General features: G+C 36.9%; 1 protein-coding gene across 1 annotated transcript in view; it reads left to right on the forward strand.

Annotated features, from left to right (window-relative positions):
* The window catches only part of OTOGL (otogelin like), a 147866-nt gene that overhangs the window by 6460 nt on the left and 127184 nt on the right, over positions 1 to 14222 (forward strand). The window contains 3 exon segments of the mRNA XM_060023861.1: positions 2476 to 2542; positions 4420 to 4518; positions 8342 to 8496. Of these exon segments, the coding sequence (XP_059879844.1) occupies positions 2476 to 2542; positions 4420 to 4518; positions 8342 to 8496 (321 nt within the window).

Below are 14222 nucleotides of genomic sequence, written 5' to 3' on the forward strand. Positions count from 1 at the left end.
CACACCCTCTCCACCATTTATTGTTTATAGATTTTTTGATGATGGCCATTCTGACTGGTGTGAGGTGATAACTCATTGTAGTTTTGATTTGCATTTTTCTAGTGATTAGTGATGTTGAGCATCCTTTCATGTGTTTGTTGGCAATCTGTATATCTTCTCTGGAGAAATGTCTATTTAGGTCTTTTGCCCATTTTTGGATTGGGTTGTTGGTTTTTTTGATATTGAGCTGCATGAGCTGCTTCTAAATTTTGGAGATTAATCCTTTGTCAGTTGCTTCATTTGAAAATATTTTCTCCCATTCTGAGGGCTGTTTTTTCATCTTGTTTTATGTTTTCCTTTGCTGTGCAAAAGCTTTTAAGTTTCATTAGGTCCCATTTGTTTATTTTTGTTTTTATTTCCATTTCTCTAGGAGGTGGGTCAAAAAGGATCTTGCTGTGATTTATGTCATAGAGTGTTCTGCCTATGTTTTCCTCTGAGAGTTTGATAGTGTCTGGCCTTACATTTAGGTCTTTAATCCGTTTTGAGTTTATTTTTGTGTACGGTGTTAGGGAGTGTTCTAATTTCATTCTTTTACATGTAGCTGTCCAGTTTTCCCAGCACCACTTATTGAAAGGCTGTCTTTTCTCCACTGTATATTCTTGCCTCCTTTATCAAAGATAAAGTGACCATATGTGCGTGAGTTTATCTCTGGGCTTTCTATCCTGTTCCATTGATCTATATTTCTGTTTTAGTGCCAGTACCATACTGTCTTGATTACTGTCGCTTTGTAGTGTAGTCTGAAGTCAGGGAGCCTGATTCCCCCAGCTCCGTTTTTCTTTCTCAAGATTGCTTTGGCTATTCGGGGTCTTTTGTGTTTCCATACAAATTGTGAACTTTTTTGTTCTAGTTCTGTGAAAAATGCCAGTGGTAGTTTGATAGGGATTGCATTGAATCTGCAGATTGCTTTGGGTAGTATAGTCATTTTCACAATATTGATTCTTCCAATCCAAGAACATGGTATATCTCTCCATCTGTTTGTATCATCTTTCATTTCTTTCATCAGTGTCTTATAGTTTTGTGCATACAGGTCTTTTGTCTCCCTAGGTAGGTTTATTCCTAGGTATTTTATTCTTTTTGTTGCCATGGTAAATGGGAGTGTTTCCTTAACTTCTCTTTCAGATTTTCATCATTAGTGTATAGGAATGCAAGAGATTTCTGTGCATTAATTTTGTATCCTGCTACTTTACCAAATTCATTGATTAGCTCTAGTAGTTTTCTGGTAGCATCTTTAGGATTCTCTGTATAGTATCATGTCATCTGCAAACAGTAACAGCTTTACTTCTTCTTTTCTTATTTGCATTTATTTCTTTTTCTTCTCTGATTGCTGTGGCTAAAACTTCCAAAACTATGTTGAATAATATTTATCACCCTTTTTTCTTATCCTTCACTCTTTCCAGTTTTTCTAACATCATCTGGTCCTCAATTTGACAATTATGAGGCAAATTTTGGGAATGTGTATTCTGGTGAATGTAAAAATGCTGTTGGAAAGGACATTGCCCAAGATGATACACTAAATTGGCATTAAGTTGGAGTAAAAAATCCATAACTGATTAGTTTTAATAATCCACAGCTATTTGCTACTATTCCATATTAACCTCTAGAAATCCTAGGGTTTTATCTGGGTTGCTTAGATTAATGTAAATCTCTTTCTTGCTAATTTTTTATGTGTGAGGCATTATGCTGGAATCTTTATATACATTATTTTATTTATTGTTTGAACTACTCAGTGAAGTATATATGTGTCATTGTTCCCATTTTACAGACAAGTAAAAGGAGGCACTAAGCAGTTAAGAAACTTGCCTTAGTAATGGCAGAATCAGGACTCTAATCCAGATCTGTTTGATTCTATAATTCATGATCTTAATGATTACCCTGAAGTGCCTTGGGCTCTATAAACAGATACATTTAAATTTCTACGAACTTTAAAGTGTCAGCTCTTTGGAGACTGAGGGTGTCACACTCACACTTCAGCAGCAGAGGCTTCTGTGGATGGTGTCTGCACAGATGGGGCTGCAGGAAGTGGGTACATCACTGTCTGTTGGTCCTTTGGTCCCATGCATTTTCTCCAGACCCATCTGCACTTGAAAGTATTAAAAAACTGCTACTCCTGCAGGCAAAGCAGTCAGTTAATGCAAAGATTAGATTCTGACCAGGCTCTTTTCCAAGGAGGGCAGGGAGGCAGAACTGAGGTCAGAGAGCATAAAGGACTTGTCAAATTCAGGTAAGAAGCAAAATCAACCTTGAAATCAGATCTAAGTACAACCTTAGCGGAGCCCTTTCTGTCTCTCCAAGATTTTGCCTCAATAACCCAAGGAAATATGGAGTCAGCTCTCTATAATTTCTGTGTTTGTAGCTGTTTTCCAGATTTTCCAATTGCATGTTTGTCTTGAATTAAATAATTTAATTCTCTTGAATTCTTATTTCTTTCTTTTAAAGTTTGAAGCAACTTCTCCAAGATATTTCTTCCATGAAGCTATTAATTGGGGTGAGAGTAAAATAAAAGGTTAGTGCTACATCTATGTTTTTGTATTTGCTTTCTCAAAAGACCCTTTTGGGGGATATAGTGAATCAACTCTCAATGATTTCCACATAATGCATGAAGGAAACTGAGCCAGGGTGGTAATAGTACTTAGTAATAGTTTGTTTACTTCATATAGAAATTTGAATTATATTTGGAAATACACAAGGTTAAGCAGTTAGACAAAGCTGATAACTATATGACCAGGAAAGATATCACTGGGTATCAGGAGCTTTTTTTCTGAATCAATTACTGGCTCCTCGATTCTTTGACATTGCTTTTTTTTTTTTTTTTTTTTTCGGTATGAGGGCCTCTCACTGTTGTGGCCTCTCCCGTTGCGGAACACAGGCTCTGGACGCGCAGGCTCAGTGGCCATGGCTCACAGGCCCAGCTGCTCCGCACCATGTGGGATCTTCCCGGACCAGGGCACGAACCTGTGTCCCCTGCCTTGGCAGGCGGACTCTCAACCACTGTGCCACCAGGGAATCCCGACACTGCTATTTTTGCTTACCAATTTTCCATTTCCATTTAGCAGAATACTAATGGTAGTTTGAAATTCAATTTGAATTTTTTGTTGCATTTAGAATAGCAGGGATTTATGACTAGTTTTGTTTTGATATCTGTTTTCAGGAGGATACACAGGGTTGTAACTAAATTTTTGAAGGAGATATATTTGCTTACATAATTACTTTGACACTTATTGATTGGAAAAATACAAGATTGTAACTTAAGATAAAATTTGAAGATATATATGCCGCCCTAGAAAAAGAAAACTGCATTTAAATTTATGAAAAACATCATTTTAATCTATATTTATGATTAAAGTTAAAGCAGCTCATTTCTCCTCAGTTAAGATATACTTAGAGAGTTGTATGTCTTTAAATGTAGAGACATTTTAGATCAATGAATTTTAAGGTGAAAGGATAATAGAGTTTTAAAATTCTTGCCTTCTGCAGAGCTGTGGTTAAAATACCGCAATTAGATAAGTGCCTTTGATGACCTGACCGTATTCCGGAGAAGGCCAATCTTTAGTAAACACTTTACGGTCACTCAGAGATGTTCTCTAATTCTATTGATGTGTTACTTAAATCCTTTCTGCTTGAGTTTTGCCAGTTGTCTCTTGTGTTCTCCTTATTACAGGACAAATTTTCACTGTGATTCATCTGCAGTTTTAAAACTCACTAAGGAGGTCATAGTTTTTCTTCCTCTTTTCAACATAATTCTTTGGGGGTGATTTTTCTTGCCATGAAAGAAAGAATATTTTTGGTGACAACCAGCAGTGACGTTGGCCTTTGCCCCGTTAAAATTAACTATGGGTCAGAAAGAATGCATCCATTTGTAATTAAGCCTGAGGATTAATACACAAACTTCAAATGGAATGTTTAATCATTCTCTTAAAAAAGTAGTTTCCTTGTGATTTCTATTATATATTGTGCCTGATCCCTTGAGCTAATGATGGACGTTTTTCTTTAATACAACACTTGCTCCTGGAGAAGTAGCTGATAAGACGTGCCAAATTCCGTCAAGGGAATCATCTGCAGCTTGTGTATTTCTGGTTCTCATCATCTGGGACAGGGATTCCTTACATGGGAACTTGACCTTTCAATTGCTTGAAGGAGGCTAACTTTTGCTCTCAGGGTAGTTTGAGATGTGAAAGCCTGTCTTTCTTGTTTCACCGCACACATAATGAAATGAACTAGATAGAGACTTAAGGGGCTTAAGTCTTTAACTCATCAAGGCAATAGGCCCAAGGTTCTGTTTTAGTTAACAGAGGTTACTGTTAGTCCAAGGTAAATCTTGACAGATTTATGTTTATAAAAACTGATGCACACCAGAAGATAACTTATTTTTTTGCCCTACAGGTTCTTGTCCTCATGAATGCCTTAACGGAGCTTTCTGTTCTAAGGCTGGTACATGTGACTGTCAAATATTTCAGGCACTTGGGACACGGTGCCAGATTGGTAAGTTTCAGGGATACTTATGAGAGAATTATGAGATGCCGTGGAGAACAGGAAGGCATAATTTGCTGTATTAGTGTTCATTCTTTGGGAGTTGGTACAATAATGTTGTGTATTAACTAGAGTATCCACAATTTATTTCCAGTAATTTTGAAACAATGTGAAAGAAAATGAGTATGCCCACTTTAACTTCTCACTGAACTCTATTTCCTCGTTTTTTCTTTTCTGTTTTTAAATTTTTATTTAATTTTTAAATTAGAGTTGATTTACAATATTATTATTTTTTCATATTCTTTTCCATTATGGTTTATTACAGAATATTGAATATAGTTCCCTGTGCTATACAATAGGACCTTGTTGTTTATCCATTCTATATACAATGGTTTGCATCTGCTAGTCCCAAACTCCCGATCCTACCCTCCCCTGCCCCCCTCCCCCTTGGCAACCACGTCTGTTTTCTGTGTCTCTGAGCCTGTTTCTGTTTCATAGATAGGTTCATTTGTGTCATGTTTTAGATTCCACGTATGAGTGATATCATATGGTATTTGTCTTTCTCTTTCTAACTTACTTCACTTAATTTGATAATTTCTAGGTCCATCCACGTACCTGCAAATGGCATTATTTCATTCTCTTTTTTTATGGTTGAGTAATATTTCATTGTGTGTGTGTGTATGTTTGTGTATGTGTGTGTTTGTGTTTCACATTTTTATCCATTCATCTGTCAATGGACATTTAGGTTGTTTCCACGTCTTGGCTATTGTGAATAATGCTGCTATGAACATAGGGGTGCATGTATCTTTTCGAATCATAGTTTTTGTCTGGGTATATGCCCAGGAGTGTGACTGCTGGATCCTATGGAAACTCTATTTTTAGTTTTTTGAGGAACCTCCATACTGTTTTCCATAGTGGCCGCACCAATTTACATTCCCACAAATAGTGTAGGAAGGTTCCCTTTTCTCCACACCCTCTCTGGCATTTGTTATTTGTAGATTTTTTTAATGATGGCCATTCTGACAGGTATGAGGTAGTACCTCATTGAAGTTTTTTTTTTTTTTAAACATTTTAAAAAATTTCTTTACTGTTGTATCTATTTTATTTATTTATTTTTGGCTGCATTGGGTCTTCGTTGCTGCATGCGAACTTTCTCTAGTTGCGGCAAGCGGAGCCTACTCTCCGTTACGGTGCGCAGGCTTCTCAGTGCTGTGGCTTCTCTTGTTGTGGAGCATGGGCTCTAGGCACACGGGCTTTAGTAATTGTGGCACATGGGCTCAGTAGTTGTGGCTCATGGGCTCTAGAGTGCAGGCTCAGTAGTTGTGGCACACAACTACTTAGTTGCTTAGTTACTCCACAGCATGTGGGATCTTCCTGACCAGGGCTGGAACCTGTGTCCCCTGCATTGGCAGGCAGACTCTTAACCACTGCACCACCAGGGAAGCCCCCTCATTGAAGTTTTGATTTGTATTTCTCTAATAATTAGCAATGTTGAGCATCTTTTCTTGTGCCTGTTGGCCATATGTATGTCTTCTTTGGAGAAATGTCTATTTAGGTCTTCTGCCCATTCTTTGATTTTTTCTTTTTCTTCTGTTATTGAGTTGTATGAGCTGTTTGTATATTTTGGAAATTAAGGCCTTGTTAGTCGCATCATTTGCAAATATTTTCTCTCGGTCCGTAGGTTGTCTTTTCATTTTGTTTATGATTTCCTTTGCTATGCAAAAGCTTATGTTTTATTAGGTCCCATTTGTTTATTTTTGTGTTATTTCTATTGCCTTGGTAGACTGACCTAAGAAAACATTGGTATGGTTTATGTCAGAGATTGTTTTGCCTTTGTTCTCTTCTAGTAGTTTCATGGTGTCCTATCTTATATTTAAGTCTTTAAGCCATTTTTTGAGGTTGCGTTCTAACTTCATTGATTTACATGTGGCTGTCCAACTTTCCTGACACCACTTGCTGAAGAGACTATCTTTTTATCCATTGTGTATTCTTGCCTCCTTTGTCAAAAGTTAATTGACTGTAGGTGTGTGGGTTTGTTTCTGTGCTCTCTGTTCTGTTCCATTGATCCATATGTCTGGTTTTGTGCCAGTACCATGCTGTTTTGATTACTGTAGCTTTGTAGTATTGACTGAAGTCTGGGAGGATTATGCCTCCTGCTTTGTTCTTTTTCCTCAGGATTACTTTGGCAATTCTGGGTCTTTTATGGTTCCATAAAAATTTTAGGATTATTTGTTCTAGTTCTGTGGAAAATGTCATGGGTAATTTAATAGGAATCGCATTAAATCTGTATATTGCTTTGGGTAGTATGGCCATTTTAACACTATGAATTCTTCCAACCCAAGAGCATGGGATATTTTTCCATTTCTTTAAATCATCTTCAATTTCCTTTATCAATGTTTTATAGTTCTCAGTGTATGAGTCTTTCACCTCCTTGGTCAGGTTTATTCCTAAGTATTTTATTTTGTTTTTGATGCGATTCAAGTGTTTTTTCCATTTTAAATGGTACTAGCCCATTAAAACCAGGCTTCCAATTCATCTCTCTTTTGCTTTATAAATTAGATTTGTTATTTGGAGCCACTCATTCTTTTTGACTTTGAATTAATGGAACATTCTGTACATAAAAGAGAAATAGTGTTGAGAGCTCTTCAAAGGCAGAAGGTTCTTAAAAATATTTTTATCCATGGTGTCTAGGTTAGGACCCTACATCGATAATGACTAAAAAGCATTCATTTGTTAATGAGTATTAATTGAGCATCTACTCGATCCCAGGCTGGGCACTGGGAAGAGTGAGTAATATAGACATGTTTCTGCCCTCTTGGAGGTTACAGTCTAGAGGAGGGGGACCAACACATAACAGATACACAGTAATTACACTTGTGACGTTCTATAAAGGGAAGTGCAAGATTTTATGAAAATATGCAACAGAGGTAAAGCATACTATCAGAGAAGACTGCCTGAATAATGAATAACTCTGTTTTTTCTTGAAAAGGCCAAAGTTGGCCAAGCCTAATACATTTAGGTAAATTACAAAAAGAAAAGATAAAATGATTGTGCCTTATCTTTATGCTCTTTATAGAGTATATTAACACATTTTAATGTTTTAACCAATATGTATTACACGTTTTGAGTGCTCCGTAAATGTCACTGATTTTCATATTAATCTAGAAGGAAGGGTCTACAAAATCAAAATGGAATGGAAGGTGACCCACAAAGGTATAAAGGGAGATAGGCATGAAGGCGACAGGAGATAAAGTTGTATGCTTTAAGACAAACACTGCTTACAATGTGACCAGTTTGAAGTCATGAATTCCTAAATTCCAGCATACTTTGGATGACTAATGCTCCCCATCCCCAGGTCCCAGGCTTCTAAACATGACTTTTTGGTCAGTGGTTAATTTTCTCTGTGGATGCTATTATTTTTGAAAGAATTGCAGAGACTAGAACACTGTCAGTGTTAATTTTTAGAACACTTAGTGGTGACATTTCTTTCTTTCTGAGCCATTATATTTGCTTTATCACTATCACCTTCTTTTACTTTATCATTATCTCCTCTCTTCCTCTCTTCCAGAGTCTTTGTTTGGAAGCAAAAATTAAGTAAGTTTCTAACATAAATCCTTTCTTCAAAACAACTTGGAGACCATGTTTTTCTTCAGAAGAGTTTGATAGTTTTGAGAGCAGTTGGTAATTTTGTTAGGTATTTTTCCCTGTGATATTGTCCACCAAAGAAGAAAACATTTATTTTAATGAAAATTAGAATTACCTAGCATGACTGAACCTTGCCAGAAACAGGTATAATTTGTTTTATTCTACTAAATATTATCCTATTTCTTTTCAGTGCCAAACATGGGCAGTGGCAGAGATGGGATTTGCAAAAGCTGGGGACAGTACCACTTTGAAACTTTTGATGGCATCTACTATTATTTCCCAGGAAACTGTTCTTACATCTTTGCGAAGGACTGTGGTAATTTGGAGCCTCGGTACACTGTATGGGTAGGTGATTCTAGGACATAATTAACTAAAAATTATTTCTGGCCAAGTCTGTATTTTTAAAATACTGGACAAATCATGGAAAATATATAGTAATCATAGCATGAATACTTAGGGCCCTGACTAGGGAAGGAGAGGGGCTGGTTCTGAATGGGATGGGCCAAATTTGTAGCTATTTTGAGTATATTTCTATCAAGATGGAGCCTAGGACTGGGAGAAGAAAGGTTTGCATCCATGTGGTAGGGACATGTAGGCAACACAGAAATGTCTATACCATGGATGTCATAATATCAACTCCAGTTGACGTACTCATTCTTCACATTTTATTTGATCATGTTGAAGAGAGGGTAGGTTCAGGCATCAATCATATTACTTGTGTATGTTTCCTTCTTGACATGTCCAGTGTGATGGCCATCTGAATGTTTTAAAATCACATACCTCGGTCTAATCTGGGGGCTGGAATTTATTAAATGGAGTGTATGAATTATATAAACACAGGCTAAAGGATGTGGAGACAGGCAGCTAATTTCTAGGTAGACTGATACTATATGATTGAGCTCAGAGAGTTAGTTCTTAATTGCAGAGTTCTTTCTTCAAAAGAATTCATAGGAGACATCTCAAAATGCGAGCTGCAGAGTAGCTCTGGTAGAAGTAGGGAAGTAGGGACCTCTTTCCCTGCTGTTGTCTTCCTCTGAATTTTCTGGTATCTCGAAACACAGCTAGAAAACTGCAGTGCTGTCCTGTTCTAAAGCTAAAACCCTCCATAACTATCATTTGTTTGAATCTCTGTTGTTGAGTCCCTCCAACTTATGTTGGAGTTGCCTAAATTTTCCTCCTCTCTTAGACGAGGCAAATATTCAAAAGTAGGCCCTAAAGCTTTTCAACAGCAACAAATCCTTGTGCCCTCAAAAGGAAATGAAGTCTATTGAAAGTTAACTTATGGGACATAAGGCTAAAACATTGGAGGTCTCTTTAGGTAAGGAAGTTAGTGGCATGCGTTTTTAGTTCATATAGGGCTCAGTCCCCTATTGTCCTTTACTCATCCACTCTAGGAAGGAGTTGCTGGGTTTATCACTCAAACATCTTCTGACTCTCTCATTGAAATGTTCTTGTCCAGTGTCCGATCCTTTTGAGGACTAAGGTGTCAAGTAGATAATTGTGTGATCCTAACACACAATGTTCAACTGTGCTTCCAGAGTTAATAGATAGTTGTTTTTACTTGGCCCTGTTTGGTTGGTGGAATTTGCTTTCACATTAACAAATCCATTTACTTTAAATGTCATCTTTCCCCGATTGTAAAAGTTGTTCACCTCTTTTGTAGAAAATTTGAAAAAATTCAAAGAAGTCTAAAAAGTACTATCAGAATGATCAGTCAAGGCTTATCAGTGCTAATGGCTTCATATATTTCCTTCTAATTTTTTTCCTCCGGATTTTATACACATAAATTTGAAATTTTACTATGCATAATTTTATTTCCCGCATTTTCACCTAATATTATATCAAGAACTTTTTTTCCACGTCAAATGTTCTTGACAAACACAGATTTTGTTAGCTGTTATTTGTTCCAACTATGGAATACTGAAATTATTTAATTGTACCCTGTTTTAGAAATTTAGATTTAAAAAATATTTTCAGTATTTTAAAAGATGTGTATTAATAAATATCTTTATGCATATATCTTTTTATGCTCTTGATTCTTTTCTTTTTCTTCTTTAAATTCAATTTTATTTTAATGAAAATAATACATGTACTTAGTTTAAAAGATTTCTTCAAGATATATGAAGCCAAAAAATAGCCCCTCTTTCCTTCACTCTTTGACCCCAGTTGAAGTCTGATGCCCCAAAGGCAATTACTTCAATTTTTTTAGCTGTTTCTTCTGGCTTTTACCTAACATGTCAAAATGTGCTATTATTTCTTTATTTATCAAAGTTAGGACTTATTTCTTCACTTCTTACTATGGAAAATGGGAAGTCATCTGTTACGTTATCCTTCGTGCCCCTAACACACACACACACACACACACACACACACACACACACACACACACACACACACAAACACACACACTTTCCTTTTCTCCTCCTAATAGTTATATCACCGTTATTGGTTAAATATGTGGTTTTTATACTATTGTTGTTTACATATTGTACATATATGAAAAATATTTATATAAATATTGTTGAGAGCCGAGCCTAATATGTTATTGTGATTTTATTCTCTGTACAATTTTATAGAATTAACAGTTATCCCATTTTTCATTTGCTGCATTTTCTATACTTCAATCATTTTTTCCTTCAAAGTATCTCTAAACAACTGTTCTCAATATGGTCAGATACATCAGACAATCTCTCAGTTTCTCTTTCCTTCCCATGTGATGTCCCTTCCTCAGTTCTTCATTTTCCTGTTCCAACTGAGAGTGGTTGTTTTTGAGCCTACTGTACACCTAGCACTTAGGATTTTATTCACCATCTTCCTGGAGAATTTCATTCTTCTCTCTCCTGTATTGGTTTCCCTGTTTCTTAGGTCCCGTGAAGTGTCTAGCAGTCCTTGAATTTTGTTCATACTTGAGAGATAGGCTCTAAAAAGCTTATTGGATGCTCTGATCATGTGGGCAGTGCTTGTTTATAGTGCTTTCTGGAAAGGGAAGATATTTTCCTGGAAAGAGTGTTACCAAACTAGGTTCATTTTGCCCATCTTGCAGCAAGCCAAAATGCTGAGGTGCCGGGGTTTGCAGCAAAGGGAGGGTTTATTAGGCAGCCAAGCGAGGATACAGGAGAACAAATCTCAGATCCATCTCCCTGAAGGCAAGGGTCTTGGGGTGTTTATTGGATAAAGAATAAAAAAGCAGGGTGGCCTGAGGCATGGAAGCCTGGGGCAAGGTGACTGGAAAAAGGTGTGGGGAATCGTTGTTCCAGAATGGAGGCACTTAGCATGATCTGAGGGTGTTTTCAGCCCTCTGACGTCAAAAGGTCACCACACTTGCACATTGGAGCAAGTTGGAGGGGAAGGGGTCCTCTCCAGTCTTAACCAGCTAACTCAAACTAGACACCCCTGACACCAAGTTCCTGGAAAACAACTCGGGCAAACATCTTATTGTTTAGGCTACATGTTGCTTGGAGTACATGCAAATCTTTGGTAGCAACAATTAAAATGACCTTGATTAGTGAAGGTAGGTGAAATGGATTTGACTAATGATTACCCATGTTTCAAGAGTGCATAGGAGGGAGAAATTTGAAATCTTGATTATAGTTTGGAAATCACTTTCAGAATGTTGAAATTCAATTAATTCTGATTTCTGATCATTTTGCATATGGTCTTCTAAAATTTCCCCTCTTTTTTTTTTTTAATTTAATTAATTTATTTATTTTTGGCTGTGTTGGGTCTTTGTTTCTGTGTGAGGGCTTTCTCTAGTTGCGGCAAGTGGGGGCCACTCTTCATCGCGGTGCGCGGGCCTCTCACTGTCACGGCCTCTCTTGTTGCGGAGCACAGGCTCCAGATGCGCAGGCTCAGTAGTTGTGGCTCACGGGCCTCGTTGCTCCGCAGCATGTGGGATCTTCCCAGACCAGGGCTTGAACCCGTGTGCCCTACATTGGCAGGCAGATTCTCAACCACTTGCCACTAGGGAAGCCCTCCCCTCTCTTTATAGAAATTTTTAGTTCTTTTTATCCCCAATGTTCTGAGATGTCATTATGTGAATTTTTTTTTTTCTTTTTTTCCCATTTATCGTGCTAGGTACTTGATAGGCTCTTTCTAGCAATTCAAATCCTTCACTTTTGGAATAATATTTCTTTCTTAATTTCCTCTCTTTCTCTCTTTCAGAAATTCTGTAATTCAGATATTGGAGCGCCTGAACTAAGTGACTGATTCCTTAATTTTCTCATTGATTTATTTCTCTTTTCCATCTTTTTGCTTTTTTGTTTTACATTTTAGGAGATTTCTTTCCAAACTTAAATATTTATCTTCCAGGGGTTCTATTTCAGTTATAAGTTTTTCCTATCGTACTGTCAATATCCAATCACCTATTTTTATTCCTTGAATTTCACTTTTAACATCATTTTATTCTTGTTTCATGAATGGCCTTTTCTCACTGTTCTCCCTGAAGATATCAATTATGGATTCTTGGAAGTTTATTTTTCTGACTTGTTTTTGATTCCTTTGATCCCCTTTCTTTTGTTTACTTGGCACCTGCCTTTCACATTGCAGGCTTTTATCAAATGATCCATGAATGTTTATTCACATTTGAGAATTAGGCTGTAAAAGCTGGTTGGAAGATCTGAATACATGGATGGGGGCTTGCTTGTCTAGTGGGAGATTGAGCAGGGAGTCTCTGGTTTCATTAAATAAGCCCCCAATATTCGTATCTGTACATCTTTTTCAATTTTGTTTCTTCAAGGAAACCTCCTCCAGTATCCTGCCTGGGGTCATATGTCTGGATTCCTGGATACTGAGAACATTTTAGTTATACTCCTACTTTAGGCTTTTTGCATTTGCTATTCCCTTTGCCTAGAATGGTCTAAATATCCATATGGCTTGCTCTTATCCCTCTTTCATCTTTACTAGAAGTTCCCCTTCTCAGCGAGGCTTTTGTTGGCCATTCAGTCTAAAACAGCCCCCAACCCCCCAACAACCCTCGATACACATGCTGTCTATCTCTTTTCTCCACTTAATATTTCTTCATGTCATGTAGCATGGTGCATATTTTAGTTACATGTAGTTATATATTTTTTATTAACTGTTTTTCTCTAATGGAATATAAGGTTCGTGAGGGCAGGTATTTTTGTCTATTTTGTTGACTTCTACATCTCCAGAATCTAGAACAGTGCCTGGTACATAATAAGTGATCAATAAAACTTGCTGATTAATCACTAAATTATATATTACATTCTTGCAGTATTAAAAACCTATCTTATCATTGGTGATTTTTCTTATCACTTTTATGCTTTGAAAGTTCTTTTCCATCTATATAGTTATATATATTTTCTTTCAGCTATTTTCTGCTGTCATTATTTGGACCTTTTAAACTTTATTTTGGTGGTAGGGTAAGAGAAACTAACATTCCTCTTCTCCTTTCTTACTTTTCTCTTTTCTTCCTTGCTTTCTTTTTTATTTTTACTAGTAAACTAACATTCCCATCAGTTTTTTGAGAAATAACCTCTCTTCCCTAAAGTGTTTGGACAATTTTATTTTTAGAGTTATAGTTACTTTTGCAACCTTTAAATATTACTTTGTGTAATATATATATTTTTAACATCTTTATTGGAGTACAATTGCTTTACAGTGGTATGTTAGTTTCTGCTTTGTAACAAAGTGAATCAGCTATACATATACATATATCCTCATATCTCTTCCCACTTGTGTCTCCCTCTCTCCCACTCTCCCTATCCCACCCCTCTAGGTGGTCACAAAGCACCGAGCTGTTCTCCCTGTGCTATGTGGCTGCTTCCCACTAGCTATCTATTTTGCATTTGGTGGTATATATAAGTCCATGCCACTCTCTCACTTCGTCCCAGCTTACCCTTCCCCCTCCCTGTGTCCTCAAGTCCATTCTCTAGTAGGTCTGCATCTTTATTCCCATCCTGCCCCTAGGTTCTTCATAACGACTTTTTTTTTTTTTAGATTCCATATATATATGTTAGCATACGGTATTTGTTTTTCTCTTTCTGACTTACTTCACTCTGTATGACCGACTCTAGGTCCATCCACCTCACTACAAATAACTCAATTTCGTT

This window comes from Delphinus delphis, chromosome 11 (genome assembly GCF_949987515.2).
Source record: "Delphinus delphis chromosome 11, mDelDel1.2, whole genome shotgun sequence".
In the NCBI taxonomy this organism is placed as follows: Eukaryota; Metazoa; Chordata; class Mammalia; order Artiodactyla; family Delphinidae; genus Delphinus; species Delphinus delphis.